The sequence below is a fragment of the Salmo trutta genome, chromosome 5 (genome assembly GCF_901001165.1).
Source record: "Salmo trutta chromosome 5, fSalTru1.1, whole genome shotgun sequence".
In the NCBI taxonomy this organism is placed as follows: domain Eukaryota; kingdom Metazoa; phylum Chordata; class Actinopteri; order Salmoniformes; family Salmonidae; genus Salmo; species Salmo trutta.
The window spans coordinates 28,708,432-28,731,753 of record NC_042961.1 but is presented as its reverse complement, the minus strand read 5'-3'; the positions used below and the strand labels follow the sequence as shown (position 1 = coordinate 28,731,753).

The window sequence follows — 23,322 nt, the reverse complement described above, 5'->3', positions numbered from 1 at the left end:
AATTAGTATGATTATGTTTTCCCTTGCAAAAGTGACATCTGCCTTCACAATAAAAAACTAGTTGGAAAAAGCACACATTTATTTTATGGAAAAGAGATGTATGTTTCTGGACGATGCACCAATACTACCTTGTTGACAAAATAACGGAGCGGTGTCACTTACTGCTTTCACCCGATGATGTGACCGGCATTTGCCCGGTTCAATTTGGGCCACTGTAAAATAACTCCCTGTGTCAAATCTCTTCTATACAACACCATGATTGGCTGTTCCTAAAAACAAGTCAACTGTAGCAGCCAATAGGGATAGGGATTGCTGTAACAAATCGCGAGTGCCTGTGTTTCCTGTGATACAATGCTACTTTTTGTTTTGGTATAGATTACTACTACTGTGCATTATCAAAAAATATATTTTATATTTAGCTACCATGAAAATTGCCACAGTGCTGTCAGTCTGCTGGAGATTAACATCTAATAATTTACATAATAATCATCATACCAAAAATATATCCTTAGTTTTTGGTGTCATATATTTTGTATTAGTAAAACATGTTTTGTGGTAAAAAAAAACAACAACAACAACAACAACAGCTGTATTTACACTTTTGAGCAACAGCAACATGTCATATTTTGGGTTCCAGTGGCATGACATGGATGGGATAGAATGCTGTGAGCAGTGCATCAGGAGGGTGGCGCTGTTTGGTCACCAAGACCAGGCTGAACTTCTCAATGCGGTCCAGCATGAACTCAGTTCTGGCATACTGAGGACCATCTGTGGAGCGCACCAGGCTTAGGTACCTACCGGGAGACGACATATATTGATATCAATCTTGCAATGAGAGGGCGCAGCCCTGCATTTTTTTATGTCTTACATCACCACTTAAATGTTAAAAAAATCTAACTAGAACTGAGAAAGGTTCATATTGAGATGATCTATGTGCTGGCAGTGAGCGCTCAGTACTGTACCTCTCTTCTTGCAGGAGCTCCTTGTTCATCAGCTGCTTACTCAGCCCCGGGTTCACCTGGTCTAGCTGGTTCTGTACACTCTCAAACAAGTCCACCTCCATCATGTTAATAACCAAGGGCTTTCCGAACCTGCAGACAAGATCACAACAACATCAGAACAGCCTTTCTATTCATACATACATTTATCTGTGTCCTTATTCTGTCTATCCACTCCTTTATTTATACAAAAACTATATTTTTGTGACATATTTACTTTTGGCAATAGACAAAAAAAGACAGGAATTCAAATGAGCAGCCCAACCCTAAATTTGATATACATTAAGGTTTTAGAGCAAACTCTTAAAAACACTTCTTACACCTGCTACTGTCATTGATGTGCATAACTCAAATTTAGGATTAGGCTGCTCATTGCCGGCACCCCTGTAATATCTCTCTTTCACACCTGATGGCCCCCAGTAGAGCGAGCCTCAGTTTGTCAGGCTGCATGTCTCCAGGGTGCAAGGCCTCCAGGTAGTTAGTGTCTCTGTAGCGTAGAAATGTGGCAGCCTGACCATAGGTATCCACAAGCAGGGGCCACCTAACATCAGATACACAGCCAGAGTGGATAAACTTAATTAACTGAATCTAATGTTAAATTGTAAACAGAGCGATTAGCTAAATACAGAGAGATGAACAACCTGTTTGAGTTTTGTTTGAGCAGCTAACCTGAGGGCAAAAAGTCATACTGAAGTGAGTAATTATTATAATTGTTTACCTGCCATCCTGCTTGATCTTGCCGCCTACATCTTTAATAAGAACTTCCTCAAGGTCACGAACCGGGCAACGAACCCCACCACGGTCCAGGACAGCATCTTAGTTCACATAAACACACACTGTGAGAATATTACATTTTGTGTTGCTCCAGGGAAAGGTGTGTTTGTTTGTCTTTGTCTCTGTGTGGGGGGGGGGGGGGGGAGTACCTGCATGTGTGTGTGCGTGTGACATTACATACCTCCACCAGACTGCTCTCTCAGTGTCAGCTTGGCAAGGGATAGTTGCTCTGCAGCCTCATGAGCTGCTATTTGAGCTTTCGCCAACACATCTTCAGCTTCATGAACCACCTTTACGCGCACACACACACACACACACACACACATCAGTACTGAAACAATACATACATCAGTACTGAGATAATACATACATCATTACTTCAGTACTGAGACAATACATATATGAGTACTGAGACTGATACATACATCAGTACTGAGACAATACATACATCCAATACATACATCATTACTTCAGTACTAAGACAATACAACTTAAGCAGTGTGCTAAAAGAGTACAGTGACTACCTGCAAAGTGACTTTAGCCTGCTCCTCCATACCCTTCCTCACACATGTATCATGTTCTGTGATCCTCTTATTCAGCTTAACGAAGGCCTTCTGCAGCTATATACACACACAGGGAGAGTGACGTCAGAGTGATGAAAGGGACATTTTTCCTGTTCATCTTAGAACTATTGATTCCAGATGTGTCTTACCTCTCTTTGGCATCGCTCATGCTCTTTCTGGAGCTGCTCCACCTCCCCTTTCAGGCTGAGGGAAAACACAGACCATTTTTGGTTTGCACGTTTACACTGTTTCCCCCTATCAGTGAACAATGTGTGGGGAAATCATATCAGCTATCCTCTCTATCTGTCCTCAACTCAGCAAAAGTGACTCTGCAGGACTGGCTAGATGACGTGACTTAACAGGACCGACGTGCCTTTGTGTTGAAGGAGAGGGGAAGTAGATAGAGATAAACATATTACAAATAGTTAACACATTGCATCATAATGTGTGCATACAACATCTGATCTCTGGCCAAGCTATTCAGTTTCTCTTACTGTTCTGGCTAAATTGTGTATCCTACTCTGTTCTCTATGCTGTACGCATGAAACATGACCTAATTAGACTATGTTTGGGAGCATAGGGTTGGCTTTTGAGAGTGTCATACTCTATGAAAGGTTTCTGTTTTGAGTGGGAGGGGTTGAACAGTTGGGCGTGACTCTTACCGGTCAGTCTCCGCCTCGTTCTGCTTTTCCTCTTCCTCCGCCCTCCTTTGTTCCTCTGCCTTCATCTTCGTCAGCATGGAGTCAGTGGCACTCAGATCCCAGTTCTGTAAAGTGGCAATCACAGCCTCTTCAGAAGCCACCTGGAACATGCCCACAAACACAGAAGCCCAAACATGGCTTGTAAAACACAATTACACAGCCATCCTCTGTCTCACACACACACACACACACATAAAGAACCCTGATTATTGTATATGTACACACACAGCCACACACACCTGCTCTGGAGTGCTACCATCATCTGCATGGGTCCTCGGGTCTGCCCCAAGCTGTAGAAGGGTCTGCACTGCCCCAAGATGGCCTCCAAACGCAGCTCTGTAGATTGGAGTCCGTCCAAACGCACCCTATTAAAAAACACACTTCCTGACATACTTCTGCAATTGCTTCGGCATGGACATCTAACTCCAATACTTAGAAAGATCTATTTAGTTGTTTGCCTGCTGGAGAAAGTTTGTGGATGACCAACACTCCCCAAAGAAAGGGTTTAAGTCAAGCTTGTTTTTTTATTTTTTTTAACCAGGCAAGAACAGTTAAGAACAAATTCTTATTTACAATGACAGCCTAGGAACAGTGGGTTAACTGCCTCGTTCAGGGGCAGAAAGACAGATTTTTACCTTGTCAGCTCGTGGATTTGATCTAGCAACCTTTCGGTTACGGGCCCAACGCTCTAACCACTAGGCTACCTGCCTATCAATACATGTGTATGTTTGTGTGTGTCAGTGGGAATGGGTGGGGGAGGGAAGACACTCACCTGACCAAGAGCTAATATTTCTGTTCGCGCTGCATTCTCTCACCTGTGTGTTTATGTCCGCACCCTTTTCCACCAATAAGGTGATGACTTCCGGCTGACCCCCACCTGCTGCTTCTGACACTGCTGTGTTGCCGTTGGCATCTGTTATGTTAATCATGCAAAGTTGGTTTAGCAGCCGCTGGCGTTTGCCTGCTTCATCCAACCCAAGGCCACGCTTTGTGTCCCTATCAGAGACCTAGATAAGGACCAGTGCATCTATTAATCTTTGTCATGTCTTCATTACTTGTCCACACAGATCTCACAGATATCACATATCAGTCTCACCTCCTTCAAAATTGCTAACACTTCCTCTGCCTCTCCATCAAACGCTGCTTCCAGAAGTCTGGTTCGCAGAAGCTGCTCTTCCTTCTTCCCCTTTCTCTCGTCCTCCTCCTTCTTCCTTTTCCACTCCGTCTCTTCTTGTTCTCTTCGTACTAGTGCCACAAAAGCCTGCAGGCCAATCAAAACACACTTTTCAGGGTACACACACTTCTCATTTTCAGAAACAATGACATTACATTGATTGTAGACTACAACACACTCACGCACACTCACGGATGCTTTTTGAAAGAAGAACAAACAAAGGAGGAGATCTGAGTCACCATGTAATGCCAACAGTTCTATTACTCATGATTTAAAATTCCAATATGTTGATATACTTTATAAATCCAAACCTAACACCGTCATTTTCATATCTAATTGGCTAACCTCTTTCTCCAAGCGATCCATAAGGTCTTCATAGTCCTGTTTTTCCTTCTGTCTCCGGACCCGCTCTCGCCTGGCCAGCAGGCCTCGAGTGGCCCGCTGGATGGTCACTGCAGCTAGCTCCTCTGGAGTCGGCTCTACATCTACAACAACAATAAACATGCAGGACAAACAAGTCCCTGTTATTTCAGTTCAGTTTCGATTTGATTTGCACATTTTTTATTTCGTTTTAGTTGTCTAAAAATATTTCTATTTCCTTTTTATATTATTTGGTTTCAGTTTTAGTGTTAGCGGCAGAAAGCATGCGTGGTAGGCTTGTAACCATTTGTGTGTTTTTTTCATGTCACTTATTGCAACTCGGGGGCAGTAATACATAAGATGATGGGTAAGGTTAGGTTAGGTTTCAATTATAAAGTAAATCTCAATATGACTTGGATTTAAAAGGAATAGCGCTGCGATTGGTGCAACAACAAAAAATATGTTGGAAGGAAACAATCCAATGCTTTTTAACTGTAGAAGTACATGTAAGAAGAACCAAGTTCGATAGCTAGACAGTTTTTTCCCTATTAGCTAGTGATACCTAGGCCTATTTGAAACATCGCCTTCTCTTGGCCGCATTTACCCGCCAGATACAGTGACTTATAAACCCAAAAGCTTGAAAACCCAACTGAAAACGCCATTCGATTTTTCCCCAAAGTTTAGAGAAAATAACTAAAACTGAACATAATTCATGATGGTTTTAATTTTATTTCGTTTTGGAATCAAAGTTAATCGTTTCAGTATAGTTTAGCCTCAGTACAGATTCATTGTATTGTCTTTGTCCGTCAAGATTTATTTGTTTATTTCCTTTGTTCAACCAGGTAAGTTAGAGAATATGTTCTCTTTTACAATAACAACCTGACAAGAGTAACAAAGCAAAGCCACAGACTCACACAACAACACCCGTGCAGTATACATAAGATTGTACAGTCGACTTTACAGCCTAATCCTATCTGTACAGCCCAAATATTTGTTTAACCTGGAGGATTCAGTTTCTTTGTTGACCTTGACGACAGCAATTTCTGGTTTTTATTATTATAATTTCATATATAGGCCTATATGTTTAATGTACACAGCGCATTCGGAAAGTATTCAGAGCCCTTCACTTTTTCCAAATTTTGTAACGTTACACCCTTATTCTAAAATGGATCAACATCCCTCATCAATCTACACACAATACCCCTTAATGACTAAGAAAATACTTTTTCTTTTTACATTTTTACACAAAAACTGAAATATGACATTTGCATAAGTATTCAGACCCTTTACTCAGTACTTTGTTGAAGCACCTTGGCAGCGATTACAGCTTCTAGTCTTCTTGGCTATGAAACTACAAGCTTGGCACACCTGTATTTGGGGAGTTTCTCCCATTCTTCTCTGCAGATCCTCTCAAGCTCTGGAAGGTTGGATGGGGAGCGTCGCTGCACAGCTATTTTCAGGTCTCTCCAGAGATGTTCGATCGGGTTCAAGTCCAGGCTCTGGCTGGAAAACTCAAGGATATTCAGAGACTTGTCCCGAAGCCACTCCTGTGTTGTCTTGGCTATGTGCTTAGGGTCGTTGTCCTATTGGAAGGTGAACCTTCACCCCAGTCTGAGGTCCTGAGCACTCTGGAGCAGGTTTTCATCAAGGATCTCTCTGTGCTTTGCGCCGTTCATCATTCCCTCAATCCTGACTAGTCTCCCAGTCCCTGCCGCTGAAAAACATCCCCACAGCATGATGCTGCCACCACCATGCTTCACCGTGGGAATGGTATTGGCCAGGTGATGTGACGCTTGGCATTCAGGCCAAAGAGTTCAATCTTGGTTTCAACAGGCCAGAGAATCTTGATTGGTGGAGTGCTGCAGAGATGGTTGTCTTCTGGAAGGTTCTCACATCTCTACAGAGGAACTCTGGAGCTCGGTCAGAATGACCATCAAGTTCTTTGTCATCTCCCTGACCAAGGCCCTTTTCCCCTGATTGCTCAGCTTGGCTGGGCAGCCAGCTCTAGGAAGAGTCTTGGTGGTTCCAAAGTTCTTCCATTTAAGAATGATGGAGGCCATTGTGTTCTTGGGGACCTTCAATGCTGTGGAAATGTTTTGGTACCCTTTCCCTGATCTGTACCTCTGAGCTCTACGGAAAATTCTTTCAACCTCTTGGCTTGGTTTTTGTTCTGACATGCACTGTCAATTGTGGGACCTTATATACAGATGTGTGCCTTTCCAAATCATCTCCAATTAATTGAATTTACCATAGGTGGACTTCAATCAAGTTTTAGAAACATCTCAAGAATGATCAATGGAAACAGGATGCACCTGAGCTCAATTTTGAGTCTCATAGCAAAGGGTCAGAATACTTATGTAAATAAGTTATTTGTTTGTAAAATCCTGTTTTTGCTTTGTCATTATCAGATATTGTGTGTAGATTGATGAGGATTTTGTTTTTATTTAATCCATTTTAGGATAAGGCTGTAACGTAACAAAATGTTGAAAAAGTGAAGGGGTCTGATTATTTTCCAAATGCACTGTATATGGTTTATAAATGTTTTTTTAAGTTGATTTGCTGCATTTATCTAAATAAAAGATTTGTATTTAATGGAAATAATAATATACTGTACATAAAAGGAATGTAGGCCTAGTATTTCATACCACTTCATGAATACCATCTGAGAGCTACAACTGAAAAGGCTTTCAACATAATTGCTAATTTGTTAACTAAAATCATACGGCAACAGTTGTCAAAGCTATGAATCCCGCTCAATGATATGTAGTGAGGCAATTATCTATGTACTGAAGACAACTTAATTTTACATGCTCTACAGCAGGGTTCCCCAACTGGCGGCCCGCGGTGAATTTGGCATGCCGGTGGTTTTATTTGCCCCCCCAAGTTTTATAAGCAAAATAAATGTGGAAATAAAAAAATAGGTTATTTTATAATTTTTTTGTGGGGGTGAGAGGGGACATTTTCACTGTTGGACATAAAAAAACGTAAAAACACCAGGAAATCAGCTCCAATGGATTTTAATTTTGGAAATCTGTTCCCAAAGTTCCCACGCATAACAGAGAGACGTTTTGGGCTTCCGAGTGGCGCAGCGGTCTAAGGCACTGCATCTCAGTGCTAGAGGCGTCACTACAGACACCCTGGTTTGAATCCAGGCTGATTGGGAGTCCCATACGGCGGTGCACAATTGGCCCAGCGTCATCCAGGTTTGGCCAGTGTAGGCTGTCATTGTAAATAAGAATTTGTTCTTAACTGACTTGCCTAGATAAATAAAGGTAAAAAAAAGAATGAAAAATATATAAATAAAAAATATGTGATCGTATACAAATCATAATAATTAATAATAATGTATTTATATAGCACTTTTCTACCAACTGAGGTACTTAAAAGCGCTTTACATAGTAGGGGGAAACTCACCTCATCCACCATCAATGTGTAGCACCCAACTCAGTGATGCATGGCGACCATTTTTGTGCCAGAACTCTCACCACACATCAACAATCAGGTGTAGAGGTGAGGAGTGATATACGCCAATTAGGAATGAGGGTGTAAAGGAGCGCGTAACTGGTGGCAGTGAAGTCAGACGCAGGAGAACTAGGTAATAGCTGGGGCAGTTTAATTTCAAAACCAACGGCATAAGGAAATAACCAACATGGGTACAAAACCCGACGCACACCAGTAAACATGTGCACAAGCACTTACAACAAACAATTCCACACAAAGACATGGGGGGAACAGAGGGTTAAATACACAACACTTAGGGAAATGAGAACCAGGTATGTAGGAAAACAAGACAAAACAAATGGAAAATGAAAAGTGGATCGACGATGGCTAGAAGACCGGTGACGCCGACCGCCGAACGCCGCCCGAACAAGGAGAGGAACCGACTTCAGTGGAAGTCGTGACAATGGGGAATGATTAGATGGCCATGATGGAATGTGGCCAGGTTGGAAATCTGGCCATGACACCGGGGAGTGTACACCCCTACTCTTACAATAAATCCCATTGGGATTTTGAATGACCACAGAAAGTCAGGACACCCATTTTAACGTCCCATCTGAAAGACGGCACCTTACGCAGGTCAATGTTTCCAAATGTAATAAAGGTTTTAGTCAAATATTATATATTTTTAGGCTTCTTGCGGTAAATTTTCAGTCAAAATGTTTTCTTTTTTATAATGCTTCGGCACCCGATCATCCGCTCAAGAAAAAAATTGGCTTGCGGCTGAATGTAGTTGATGATCCCTTCTCTATAGTTCCTACTGCTCCCATGTGTGCCTTGGGTGGTGCCTGCAGGAAACAATGAGGGATTGTTTTCAAGCTTGCATAATTTCCTTTGACCACATCAGACTCCCTTGGGTATAATGAAGAGTAACAGACAGTTATGTGTCACGACTTCCGCCGAAGTCGGTGCCTCTCCTTGTTCGGGCGGCGTTCCGCGGTCAACGTTACCGGCTTTCTAGCCTCTACCAATCTATATTTCTTTTTCCATTTGTTTTGTCTGTATTGTACACACCTGGTTCCCATTTCGTTTGAATTATTTCCCTATTTAACCCTCTGGAGCCATCATGGTTTTGTGCGTGTTTATTGTTGTCAGTTGTCTCGTTTATGTGATTCTGGATTTTCGTTCTCCTTGTTGGAGCATTATTTTTGAGTAAAGTTACTATTATTACTCATCTCTGTGTCCTGCGCCTGACTCCGCCTTACCCACATCACCTAGACTCTGACATTGTGTAATGTAAGCAATGTGTTCATTCTTCTGAACTCCAGGGTGAATTATGAATGTGTGATTGCACACTGTCCCCAGTAGAAGAACACAGCCGATCCTAGTGAATAATTATTATTCTCTCCTTTTTTTTCACCCCTTTTTCTCCCCAATTTCATGGTATCCAATTGGTAGTTACAGTCTTGTCTCATCGCTGCAACTCCCGTATGGACTCGGGAGAGGCGTGCGTTCTCCGAAACACAACCCAACCAAGCCGCACTGCTTCTTGACACAATGCCCACTTAACCCGGAAGCCATCCGCACCAATGTGTCGACAGAAACACGGTACACCTAGCGACCGTGTCAGCGCCCAGCCCGCCACAGAAGTCACTAGTGCGCGATGGGACAAGAACATCCCTGCCGAGCCAAACCCTCCCCTAACCAGGACAACGCTGTGCCAATTGTGCGCCGTCCCATGGGTCTCCCGGTCACGGCCGACTGCAACAGAGCTTGGACTAGTAGCACAGCTAGCACTGCAATGCAGTGCCTTAGACCACTGCGCCACTCGGGAGGCAATTATTATTCTCTTCTGGTCGAGTCCTAACTTGAGATGAGCATGCTTAACTGGCTTTCTCATAAATCATGTGTAATACACAGTCTATTCTGTTCTGCCTCTAGTGGGACACAAGCCAGCAACCTTCTGCACAACAACACATAAGGCAAACGTCTTAGCCAACTCGAGCAACACAATATAGTCTATCATGCACTGAGCGACAGCAGCTTTTTAGATCTCAGGGAAGTATCCTGTCACCAATGTACTTCAGCCAACATACTACAGGCGAGTTTCACTTCTACTACACAAGCATTAGGCACACAGATTTCAACTGAGGACTCAGGCCTAGGTGTATGAGGACAATCAAATCAGCACTTCTTTACATTGTTGCAATGGAAGTAAGCTAAAGGTAAATTGACTAATTGACTCATTTGGCATGATAAGAATGAGCAACGCAGAGCAGTACTTTTCTTTGGTGGTTGCACTGTCTTGGCACTGGCAGAGGTGTTTCGTCTTGCCTTGGCAACAGCAGCTTTGCCTTTGGACTGGCCACCCTGGGTCACACCAGTGCTCTGTCTGCGCTGGGGGGAGGCACCTTCCAGAGCACAAACAAACAGGGGAAATTAGACTACACATTAAACGAAAGAGAAACACATCTCTATGTACAGATGGCAGACACATTTAATGTGATATTAACCAAAACCAATTAACCAAAACCAAAATATGTACCATCACAAGTTTAGGTACATACTTAAATGTTTTTACAGCAAAGTAATTGAATGTTACTTTGTGTTTAAAATGGGCTGGAGATATTGGTAACTAGCTAACGTTAATTGATATAATGCCAGATAAACAGCTTCAACCTCCAATTGTTTTGCATCTTCATTTCAGACAACAACATTTTACTTAGGCCTAAAACACTGTCATATTTGGGAATCAGATCCCCAATGGCTAACGTCGTTAGACACCTCTACTTGAAGTTGAATTCCAATGCTATGCATGGTTTGCATACCTGCCTCTGATGATTGGACTGCTCCCTTCGACGGTGCATTGGCTCCAGTTTTCCCTGGGCTTTTAGTACTACGTGAACTCATATTTTGTCCAAATAATAGTTAGACGAACCAGCCTAGAAGCCCATAACTATAGTACAATTAGACAAAAATAGATTATGGTTTCAAACCTATGCAATTTAGCTGTTGGATTCACAATCCCTTCCTGAACGCGCACTGATCACCATGGTAACACTTGCGCGGCACACGAATGTAAAATAGAAATAGAATGAATAGAATGGATTTGTCGACTTTCGATTTGTCAAGTCGGTAACCATCCTTGGTCAACGCCTTTCAAAGTGTGTTGCATTTTGGGGATAACAATTGTCTGACTTGCGCCTACCAATTACTGTATGCACTGAGTGCACAAAACATTAGGAACACCTTCCTAATATTCAGTTGCACCACCTTTTTCCCTCAGAACAGCAGGGCATGGACTCTATGGACTCTACAAGGTGTCGAAAGCGTTCCACAGGGATGCTGGCCCATGTTGACTCCAATGCTTCCCACAGTTGTGTCAAGTTGGATGAATGTCCTTTGGGTGGTGGACCATTCAAACACACAGGAAACTGTTTAGCGTGAAAAACCCGACAGTATTGCAGTTCTTCACACACTCAAACCTTTGCGCCTGGCACCTACTACCATATCCCATTCAAAGGCACTTCAACCTTATTAACAAATATCAACAAACAAAGGAGGAATAGTCACATGCAAACAAGCATACATACAAACTAGTTACATTGCCAGGAATCCTAAACAAACAAATCATATTCATTAATAATACAACAACTTTTAATTGCATTTTTGTTTGAATTAGACCATTTGCATTTGTGAATATGAAATATACCTAATATTATTAGCAGTTTAATTAAATATACTACATCTTTATCAATGTCAGAATTTCTGAAATAAATCATTATATCAAAACCATTAAATAGTACTGTCACTTCCTGACCAGTAAAAGAGGTTGTTTGTTATTGTAGTTTGGTCAGGGCGTGGCAGGGGGTGTTTGTTTTGAGTGTTTCGGGGTTTGTTGGGCTATGTTCTTTGTTAGTCTATTTCTATGTTAGTTCTAGTATGTCTATTTCTATGTGGTGTTTATTGGGTTGACCTTCAATTGGAAGCAGCTGCTCCTCCTTGCTTCTAATTGAAGGTCCTATTTAAGCGGGGTGTTTTTATTCTAAGGGATTTGTGGGTAGTTGTTTCCTGTTTTGTGTTCGTGGACATGACATGACATGACATGACATGACATGACATGACAGTTTAGTGTTGTTGATTTTGTATACGTTTCCTTTTTTAATAAAATAAGAAGATGAGTTTACACGTTCCCGCTGCGTTTTGGTCCAATCCCTACGACACCCATGACAAGTACAACCAGTCCTATTTTTTTTGTAACAAAATTCTGTATGTCAATCCCAAAAATTCTACTATAAATACAGGCAAAAAACAAATACAAAATGGTCTCTTCCATTCCACAGAAATCACATTTATAGTCAATATTCAGCTTGAATCTTTCCAAAACATATTTCACAGGATAAATTCTATGTAACATTTTAAATGAAACTTCCTTTACCTTGTTACTGATACAATATTTGTTAGCAATTTTCCATGCTTTCCCCCATTGTATATCACCATAGATATTTGACCAAAAGAATCTTGCTGAGGGAATTGTAGTATCACAAACAATATTCCTAATCTGTTTATTACTACGTTTGTCTTTGATGTTAATATTGCCAATTAATATCTTTTCATGTAAATCTATGTTACTTACATCAACCACAGAGTAATTTAAAAGAGATACAAACCCCCTCTGAATCGCATCAAAAACAATTGCATTTTCTTTCGGGGTTATTGGAATTTTTAATTTATCAAGAAATTCCCCATATGAGAGTAGATATCCATTCTCATTCAGTAACTGACCAACCAAAATGATTGTATTCTCAAACTGTCACGTCCTGACCATAGTAAGATGTTATTTTCTATGGTAGAGTAGGTCAGGGCATGACAGGAGGTGTTTTTCTATGTTTTGTATTTCTATGTTCATGTTCTAGTTTTATAATTCTATGTTGGTTTTGTTTGGGATGATCTCCAATTAGAAGCAGCTGATCCTCGTTGTCTCTAATTGGAGATCATATTTAAGTAAGTTTTTTTTTTTCAACATGCGTTTGTGGGAGATTAGTTTTGAGCAGTGTATGTTTCACCTCTGCGTCACTTTTTTTTAAAAGTTTTTTTTGTCATTCAAGTTTATTTATGTATTGCATAGTTTCACAGTATAAATAAAATGTGGAACGACACACACGCTGCACTTTGGTCCGCTCATTCCTACGACAACCGTGACAATCTCCCACCACCAATGGACCAAGCAGCGTGCCCAGGAGAGACAGGAATGGACCTGGGAGGAGATACTGGACGGGAAAGGACCCTAGAGTCAGGCTGGGGATTATCGCCGTCCTAAGGAGGAGATTGAGGCAGCGAAGGCAGAGCAGCGATATTATGAGGCACTATACCAACCACGAGGCAAGTGCGAGAGGCAGCCCCAAAAAATGTTTTGGGGGTGGCACACGGGGAGATTGGCAGAGTCAGGGTGGAGACCTGAGCCAACTTCCCGTGCTTACCGTGGCGAGCTGAGGGGTGAACCAGAGCCAGTCAGGGAGTCGAGTGAGGAGCTCGACGCAAGATTCGGAAAGAGGTGCTGGCGTGGAGAGCGCTGAGGAGCGGGCGTGTTGAGGAGCGTGACATCAGTCCGGTGTGTCCTGTGCTACCTCCCCGCACTCGCCCTGAGGTGCGTGTCATCAGCCCGGTGCCACCGGTCCCACGTATCAGGCCTCCAGTACGCCTCCACAGCCCAGTACGTCCTGTGCCTCCTCCTTGCACTCGCCCTGAGGTGCATGTTACCAGTCTGACGACACCTGTGCCAGCCACACGCATCAGGCCTCCAGTGCCCATTCCCAGTCCGGAGCTTCCGGCGACGGTTCCCAGCCCGGAACCTCCGGCGAGGATCCATGGTCCGGTGACACAGAAGCAGAGGGATCAGCGGGGGCTACGCCCCGAACCAGAGCCGACTCTTTTGGAGGATCTGCGGGATAAGGTTGTGTACTGCACCAGAGCCGCCATAGACAGTAGTTATCCACCCTACCCTCCCTTTTGTTTAGTTTTTGGGGGGGTTTGTGTTTTTGTTTTGGTGCGGTCGGAGTCTGCACCTTTGGGGGGTACTGTCACGTCCTGACCATAGTAAGATGTTATTTTCTATGATAGAGTAGGTCAGGGTGTGACAGGGGGTGTTTTTCTATGTTCATGTTCTAGTGTTGTATTTCTGTTGGTTTTGTTTGGGATGATCTCCAATTAGAGGCAGCTGGCCTTCGTTGTCTCTAATTGGAGATCATATTTAAGTAGGTTTTTTTCCCACATGGGTTTGTGGGAGATTAGTTTTGAGCAGTGTTTCACCTCTGCATCACGGTTTGTTTTTTGTCATTCAAGTTTTATTTATGTATTGCATAGTTTCACAGTATAAATAAAGTGTGGAACGACACACGCTGTACTTTGGTCCGCTCATTCCTACGACAACCGTGTCATGCCCTGACCTGAGAGCCTTTTTAGGTTTGGTCAGGGTGTGATTTGGGTGGGCATTCTATGTTTTCGTATTTCTTTGTTTTGGCCTGGTATGGCTCTCAATCAGGGACAGCTGTACATCGTTGTCGCTGATTGGGAGCCATACTTAGGCAGCCTGTTTTCCTTTGGGGTTTTGTGGGTAGTTTCTGTGTGGTTTTCACCTGACAGAACTGTTGGCGTTCAAGTGTTTTGTATTATTAAAATTCAATATGAACACTCACCACGCTGCATCTTGGTCCCCTCTTTCCGATCGTGACACAAACCAGTTACGAAAGACATTTTTAAATCGTATCTTTGTTCCATAATATCGTATCTTTGTTCCATAAAGTATCTGAGGGGAGAAATTGTGTTTATTTTTATTTTACCTTTATTTAACTAGTCAAGTCAGTTAAGAACAAATTCTTATTTTCAATGACGGCCTAGGAACAGTGGGTTAACTGCCTTGTTCAGGGATGTTTATACGCAAACATCCAAGCTAAAATCGCCTGCAAGTGACAATAAGGGCTTTAGCTACTCCAGGGAGTGATGTGCAGCCTCTACTTGAGTACTTCAAGTTGAAAGGTGACCGGGGGACTGCAGGCTGTCATATAATGTATCCTTAACTTCCTCTGTGTGCAAGTTTAAAATAATCGGTTCAATGACATTCATATCGTGCACTATAAGCAATTATTGTTAGGGTTGTCCTCAAATAGTTTTGTTTTATACAAAGATGTTCTATTCACTATCATGGGGATTCTGTTTTCTGCTAACAATGCCGTGGCTTCATTGAGAGGTCAGTCATTCTCCCCTGGCGCCAACATGTAGACTGCATGAACTTTAGAAAAATCATGTGATCAAAGGTCATGAAGTTTTGACTGCAAGTTTCTGCAGTTGCTCTTCAATTCAAGGGGCTTTATTGGCATGGGAAACGTATGTTAACATTGCCAAAGCAAGTGAAGTAGATAATTAACAGTAAACGTTACACTCACAGAAGTTCCAAAAGAATAAAGGCATTACAAATGTCATTTGTGTGTGTGTGTGTGTGTGTGTATATATATATATATATATATTAGTGTTGTAGTAATGTGCAAATGGTTAAAGTACAAAAGGGAAAATAAATAAAAATAAACATGGGTTATATTTACAAAGGTGTTCTTCACTGGTTGCCCTTTTCTTGTGGCAACAGGTCACAAATCTAGCTGATGTGATGGCACACTGTGGTAGTTCACCCAGTAGATATGGGAGTTTAACAAAATCGGTTTTTCAAATTCTTTGTGGATCTGTGTAATCTGAGGGAAATATGTGTCGCAATGGTCAAACATTTGGCAGGAGGTTAGGAAGTGCAGCTGTTTCCACCTCATTTTGTGGGCAGTGTGCACATAGCATGTCTTCTCTTGAGAGCCAGGTCTGCCTATGGTGGCCGTTCTCAATAGCAATGCTCACTGAGTCTACATAGTCAAAGCTTTGCTTAAGTTTGGATCAGTCACAGTGGTCAGGTATTCTGCCACTGTGTACTCTCTGTTTAGGGCATAATAGCATTCTAGTTAGCTCAGTTTTTTGTCAGTTCTTTCCAATGTGTCTAATTATCTTTTTTGTTTTTGTCATTTGGTTGGGTCTAATATTGTTGCTGTCCTTGGGCTCTGTGGGGTCTGTTTGTGAACAGGGCCCCAGAACCAGCTTGCTTAGGGGACTCTTCGCCAGGTTCATCTCTCTGTAGGTGATGGCTTTGTTATGGAAGGTTTGGGAATCGCTTCCTTTTAGGTGGTTGTAGAATTTTAACGGCTCTTTTCTGGATTTTGATCATTAGCGGGTATCGGCCTAATTCTGCTCTGCGTGCATTATTTTTGATTTACGTTGTGCACAGAGGATATTTTTTGCAGAATTCTATATGCAGTCTCAATTTGGTGGTTGTCCCATTGTGTGAATTCTTGGTTGGTGAGCGGACCCCAGACCTCACAACCATAAAGGGCAATGGGTTCTATAACTGATTCAAGTATTTTTAGCCAGATCATAATTGGTATGTTGAATTTTATGTTCCTTTTGATGGCATAGAATACCCTTGCCTTGTCTCTCAAATCGTTCACAGCTTTGTGGAAGTTACCTGTGGCGCTGATGTTTAGGCCAAGGTATGTGTAGTTTTCTGTGTGCTCTAGGGCAATGGTGTCTAGATAGAATTTGTGGTCCTGGTGACTGGACCTTTTTTGGAACACCATTATTTTGGTCTTACTGAGATTTACTGTCAGGGCTCTTCACCAACTTCATCCTGCATCCATCGCCTGCATTGTGGGAGGCTCTATTGTCAACCATTCATTAGGGTGTTTTTGTTTGCCCCATGGGAACGTGACCAAAGGCATAACTTAAACAGGAACGAACTTTGGCGATTCATATATAGAATGCTACAGTGGATATACAAATGGATGTGATATTTGAGGCTCCCTCTCCCTAATTGATTGTACAATGTACACACATTTTGAGTGTATGATATTGGAGACATGTTTATTTCGACATTATAAATAACTTTTATAAACAATGACAACACTGCCATGTTGATCTGAGCCTCGCTGTTGAAAAACCACAGTTCGTGTCTGACTTTTGACTGAGCAGTTGCACCTCCCCTGCCCAGTGATGGTATGGTATAATGGGTGGACTGCCGGCCATTGAGAGTGTACCCATACCAAATATACTGGTAACTAACCCGCCTTCTTCTATCTTTGCCCATAGAGCCCCACAGTTGATCTGTCATAATACCCATAAAACCTAGCGGTCATTCTTTTTTCCCATATGTGATTTTAGAACCACTTCAAACAAGGTCTGTGTTTCATGTAGGCTTTTACTGGCGTGATATTTTGATAACCTTGTAAATGTGACTTTTAGCAATATATTTGGCTCTATTTACAAAGATTCTAAAATGCTAATTAGCATCAATGTAGATATCATGCAAGACTACAAATCCCTGCAAGCTCTGGCATTTCCTCTCTAACTGACACTTTTACTGTAAGCTACTAGCTACCTTGATCCAAACTAACTATATATTTAGCATTTTCATTTACTGTTCCATATTTTATTTAACTAATACCTGTTGTCTTATGTATGCATTTGTTTGTGTCTTTTACAGAATACTAACGTAGAAGCAGTCAGATATTTACAATGTGCAGTGAATACGAGGCTAGTATTTTGAAAAGAATCTAGCTAACTTGCTAGCTACTTACCTACCTAGATGGTATTAGAAACACCCTTATATTACCAGATCCTCTTCTCCGTCAGCCAGTGGAGGTTTATATTTCATCCCGTATAATGTCTGCCAACTATATGAACAAGGTGAAATCTATTTTAATTCATGGTGTCAGAAGGCACTGCTGTATTAAAGAAATTCAAAACTAACTTGTTGGCATGTTCTGTTGCGGATTCAAATCCCAATTTAACTAATTGCAGAATGTATCCATAATGAGGAATGAATAAGCATATTTATTTGACAAGAATACACCTAGTCACACATCAAGCCCGTCAAACACCTGAACTCCAACAATGACATTGTTTTAAATAAATTGAAATAGTAAACAATGCATACATATGCCTTTTATACATAACATATAAACATCTGACTTGAAGTAAAGATTACATTTACTTAAATTATCAAAAATATCTTCCCAACTATTTTGCAGTCTGTATGGCACAGCTGTTAACATCCTGTTTCTTAAATTAAACTGGTATCTTTTCCTATTTATACTATTCTTGTTCCTCCCCCAGTTTTGATCCTTTATATAAGGCAGACGGACCAGTTCCCTACGTCCTCCAACTGTCACCTGCCTTCTCCATTTTTGGGGTAGTGCTGTAATCAGTTGGTTGTAATCTTGGACTGACCAGACCTTCCCATGTAATTCTGATAGCTCCCTGAAATACATCATTCTACCACTCCAATTTACAATATAATTTAAAAACAGAATAGCCTTCTCAAACAAATTTTCCATAAATACAAATATTTTATCAAGCAGCACATTTGTGTTCAATCATAATATTTGTTGTAATCTTTTCTGGGGGATGAATTTGAAATTGTAACCAGCTCTGCATTGCTTGTTTGAAAAAGTGAGATACTTTGAACAAGGTTTCATTTTCAATTAATTGAAAATGAGAAATGGCAATCTGCACAAAGCAAAAAGGGATGAGCTTTCCTTAGTAATCTACTTGAGAACAATTTTGGATTCAAGTAAAACTTTTGTATAAGTGAAGCTTTTAGAGAGAGCTTTAGTGCTTCTATATTTAATAATCTCAGCCCACCCAGCTTATATTCATTATATAGATAGGCATGCTTCATCTTGTCTGGTTTAGCATCCCAGATAAAGCAACAACAACAAAAAAGTACGAACCATCCGGAATAGGCAGTGCCATAAGTAAGTGAGTAAACTGAGATATGACTAAGGAGTTAATTGGTGTAATTTTTTCATAAATAGAAAGGTATTTACCTCTCCATGGTTGCAGGATTTAGTCTATTTTTCTTAGTTTTCTATTGAAATTCATTGTGTAGAGCTAATTTATATATTTTGTGGTATGAATACCAACTACAGGGCATTCAGAAATTATTCAGACCCCTTCCCTTTTTCCACATTGATTAAATTATTTTTTTCCTCATCAATCTACACACAATACCCCATAATGACAAAGTGAAAAGGTTTCTTGAAATTTTTGCAAATGTATTAAAAATATAAAACAGAAATACCATATTTACATAAGTATTCAGACCCCTTGCTATGAGACTCGAAATTGAGCTCCGGTGAATCTTGTTTCCATTGATCACCTTTGAGATGTTTCTACAACTTGATTGGAGTCCACCTGTGGTAACTTCAATTGATTGGACATGATTTGGAAAGGCACACACTTCTCTATTTAATGTTCTACAGTTGACAGACCAAAGACCAAGCCATGAGGTCGAAGGAATTGTAGGTAGAACTCCGAGACAGGATTGTGTCGAGGCACAGAACTGGGGAAGACTACCAAAAAAAGTCTGCAGCCTTGAAGGTCCCCAAGAACACAGTGGCCTCCATCATTCTTAAATGAATGAAGTGTGGAACCACCAAGACTCTTCCTAGAGCTGGCTGCCCAGCCAAACTGAGCAATCGAAGGGAGAACGGCCTTGGTCAGGGAGGTGACCAAGAACCCGATGGCCACTCTGACAGAGTTCCAGAGTTCCTCTGTGGAGATGGGAGAACCTTCCAGAAGGACAACCATCTCTGCAGTATTCTACCAATCAGGCCTTTATGGTAGAGTGGCAACTCCTCAGTAAAAGGCACATGACAGCCCGCTTGGAGTTTGCTAAAGGACTCTCAGACCATAAGAAACAAGATTCTCTGGTTTGATGAAATTAAGGCTGAACTCTTTGGATTGAATGCCAAGGGTGGAACCTGGCACCATCCCTACGGTGAAGCATGGTGGTGGCAGCATCATGCTGTGGGGATGTTTCTCAGCAGCAGGGATTGGGAGATTAATCAGGACCAAGGGAAAGATGAATGGAGTAAAGTACAGAAAGATTATTGATGAAAACCTGCTCCAGAGCACTCGTGACCTCAGACTGGGGCGAAGGTTCACCTTCCAACAGAACAATGACACTAAGCACACAGCCAAGACAATGAGGGGGTGGCTTCAAGACAAGTCTCTGAATGTCCTTGCGTGGCCCAGCCAGAGCCCAGACTTGAACCTGATCTAACATCTCTGGAGAGACCTGAAAATAACGGTGCAGTGACGGTCCTCATCCAACCTGACAGAGCTTGAGAGGATCTGCAGAGAAAAATGGGAAAACCTCCCTAAATACAGGTAGACCAAGCTGGTAGCATCATTCCCAAGAAGACTCAAGGCTGTAATCGCTGCCAAAGGTGTGTCAACAAAGTAAAGCGTCTGAATACTTATGTAAATGTGATACTTCCGTTGTTGTTTTTTTATACATTTGCAAAAATGTCTAAAAACCTGTTTTTGCTTTGTCATTTATGTGTGATGTGGGGGAAAAAATATTTCATCCATTTTAGAATAAGGCTGTAATGTAACAAAATGTGGAAAAAGACAAGGGGTCTGAATACTTTCCGAATGCACTGTATGTCTATTTTAAAGTCAGACCATTTCATAGGTGAACTGCAGGGTAATGTAAAAACAATGTTTTTTAAAGATCCAATAAGTAATATGGTAATTATGTTTTAGTCCAGCGTAGCCAGAAAAGTTATCTATATCTTCAATGAGACATTGCAGGAATCTAGCTTGCAGACTTAATATAAAACTTGAGTCATCAGCATACAAGGACACCTTTGTTTTAAGCCTTTGATTTCAAATCCTCTAATGTTGTTATTTGATCTAATGTTAATAGCTACAGTAGCACTTCGATGGCCATAATGAATAAATATACTGACAGCGGACACCCTTGTTTAACTCCTCTTGCACAACTCGACCATGAAGGCCTGATTCACGCAGTCTCCTCTGAACAGTTGATGTTGAGATGTGTCTGTTGTTTAAACTTTGTGAAGCATTTATTTGGGCTGCAATCTGAGGTGCAGTTAACTCTAATGAACTTATCCTCTGCAGGAGAAGTAACTCTGGGTCTTTCATTCCTGTGGCAGTCCTCATGAGAGCGAGTTTCTTCATAGCGGTTGATGGTTTTTGTGACTGCAATTGAAGAAACTTTCAATGTTCTTGACATTTTCTGGATTGACTGACCTTCATGTCTTAAAGTAATTAATAATGGACTGTTGTTTCTCTTTGCTTATTTGAGCTGTTCTTGCCATAACATTGACTTGGTCTTTTACCAAGTTGAGCTATCTTCTGTATACCCCCTACCTTGTCACAACACAACTGATTGGCTCAAACGCATTAAGAAGGAAAGAAATTCCACAGATTTTTAAGATGGCACACCTGTTAATTGAAATGCATTCCAGGTGACTACCTCATGAATCTGGTTGAGAGAATGCCAAGCGTGTGCAAAGCTGTCATCAAGGAAAAGGGTAGCTACTTTGAAGAATCTAAAATATATTTTGATTTGTTGAACACTTTTTTGGTTACTACATGATTCCATATGTTATTTCATAGTTTTGATGTCTTCACTATGATTCTACAATGTAGAAAATATTAAAAATAAAGAAAAACCCTTGAATGAGTAGGTGTTCTAAATCTTTTGACCGGTAGTGGTGTGGGGGCTGTGCTTTGGCAAAGTGGGTGGGGTTATATCCTGCCTCTTTGGCCCTGTCCGGGGGCATCATCGGATGGGGCCAGAGTGTCTCCTGACCCCTCCTGTCTCAGCCTCCAGTATTTATGCTGCAGTAGTTTATGTGTCGGGGGCTAGGGTCAGTTTGTTATATCTGAAGTATTTCTCCTGTCTTATCCGGTGTCCTGTGTGAATTTAAGTATGCTCTCTCTAATTCTCTCTTTCTTTCTTTCTCTCTCTCTCTCGGAGGACCTGAGCCCTAGGACCATGCTCAGGACTACCTGGCATGATGACTTCTTGTTGTCCCCAGTCCACCTGGCCGTGCTGCTGCTCCAGTTTCAACTGTTCTGCCTGCGGCTATGGAACCCCGACCTGTTCACTGTGATTACTATTATTTGACAATGCTGGTCATTTATGAACATTTGAACATCTTGGCCATGTTCTGTTATAATCTCCACCCGGCACAGCCAGAAGAGGACTGGCCACCCCTCATAGCCTGGTTCCTCTCTAGGTTTTGGCCTTTCTAGGGAGTTTTTCCTAGCCACCGCGCTTCTACCCCTGCATTGCTTGCTGTTTGGGGTTTTAGGCTGGGTTTCTGTACAGCACTTTGATATATCAGCTGATGTAAGAAGGGGTATATAAATACATTTGATTTAGTGTATATATATTTACAAAAATATATATGGGAGATTCAAAATGATGCAGACAATTACATTGACGGAAGCCACAATCTATCTGCAATATTAAAATGTGTTTGCATGATTAAAGCCTAAGCACATTCATTTCCATGTATCCTATCTGTGCTTGGAGTTCAAAACAGTTACCCTATGTTAGCTATGTTATTCGAAGTATTCTTGAAACATGTTCTCAGAATGTTATTTAATTACTTTCAAATATCATATAATTTCTGTTCTCAGAAAGTTAATAAAACCTCCCAGGAAAACTTTCGGGGTAACCATTGGGGTGGCAGGTAGACTAGTGGTTAGAGAATTGGGCCAGTAACCAAGAGGTTGCTAGATTGAATCCCTGAGCTGACAAGGTAAAAATCTGTTATTCTGCCCCTGAACAAGGCAGTTACCCCACTGTTTCTAGGATGTCATTGTAAATAAGAATATGTTCTTAACTTACTTGTCTAGTTAAATAAATATAGAAGCACTTTCTCAGAACCTACCTGCAACCTAAGAATGTAATTTCCCAAAACAGCCTGCATTTTCAATTCCATTCTCAAAAAACTGTTTTCCGAGAACCAATGGGAAACCAAAAATGTACGTTCTCACAACTTCCAAGGAACCAAATATGCTATCTGGGTAGGGTTTGGGAACCTCACCCTCGTAATTTGAGTCGTAAACTCATGGGTATGCTCAAAATGGCTGTTAGTCCTGACTTGAATGGGCACTTTCGTTCTATGGATTCTATTTCTATGGATAATATTTCTTTTCGCGCTGGCAGTGAATAGCTAAAGGCCTTTCGCAAATTTCAAAATACAATCGTGGGAAATACGTTTGGAAAGCAAATGCCTACTGCCTGAAAGAGAAGACTAATTTGTCAGTAGAAGCTACCATTTTTCCCTCAACGAACAGCACTGTTTTTCAAAGTAGTCAGGCCTATTTTGAGACCATCACCTGTACAGTGAGAAGCCTAGGCTACGCATACTCATGCTATCTATCTTCATCATTGGGTGAGT

The 23,322-nt window shown here is 41.4% G+C and overlaps 2 protein-coding genes across 4 annotated transcripts in view; one reads left to right on the top strand and one right to left on the bottom strand.

Moving 5' to 3' along the window:
• Positions 1–61: 61 nt before the first annotated feature.
• Positions 62–11,034, bottom strand: LOC115194023 (putative IQ motif and ankyrin repeat domain-containing protein). 3 transcript variants are annotated; one of them, XM_029753263.1, is made up of 14 exons: positions 10,837–11,034; positions 10,291–10,419; positions 4,556–4,695; positions 4,133–4,297; positions 3,852–4,043; positions 3,276–3,401; positions 2,998–3,137; positions 2,485–2,539; positions 2,297–2,392; positions 1,954–2,062; positions 1,717–1,813; positions 1,405–1,539; positions 963–1,091; positions 62–794 (listed from the first exon to the last, which is right to left on the bottom strand). In XM_029753263.1, the coding sequence occupies exons 1-14, from the start codon at positions 10,916–10,918 to the stop codon at positions 620–622; spliced, it is 1,770 nt and encodes a 589-aa protein (XP_029609123.1). In that variant the 5' UTR covers positions 10,919–11,034; the 3' UTR covers positions 62–619. The 3 variants fall into 3 exon arrangements, with proteins under 3 accessions (XP_029609123.1, XP_029609124.1, XP_029609125.1); XM_029753264.1 differs by having other exon boundaries at positions 2,998–3,101; XM_029753265.1 differs by lacking the exons at positions 10,291–10,419; positions 10,837–11,034 and adding an exon at positions 5,485–5,524.
• An 11,960-nt stretch (positions 11,035–22,994) lies between these two features.
• The window catches only part of fam83ha (family with sequence similarity 83 member Ha), a 67,752-nt gene continuing 67,424 nt past the window's right edge, over positions 22,995–23,322 (top strand). The window contains exon 1 of the mRNA XM_029753256.1: positions 22,995–23,316. The gene's annotated coding sequence lies outside the window, so the exon portion shown is untranslated. The remainder of the gene's footprint in view (positions 23,317–23,322) is intronic.

What these genes read in the sequence shown, in the direction of transcription:
- LOC115194023 (XM_029753263.1), bottom strand. Translation starts at nt 10,918, where the DNA reads ATGAGTTCACGTAGTACTAAAAGCCCAGGGAAAACTGGAGCCAATGCA. An exon ending in AGTCCAATCATCAGAGGCAG is followed by an intron (nt 10,420 to 10,836) that starts GTATGCAAACCA and finishes GTGCTCTGGAAG; the next exon opens with GTGCCTCCCCCCAGCGCAGA. An exon ending in GCTCTACTGGGGGCCATCAG is followed by an intron (nt 1,092 to 1,404) that starts GTGTGAAAGAGA and finishes TCTTGTCTGCAG; the next exon opens with GTTCGGAAAGCCCTTGGTTA.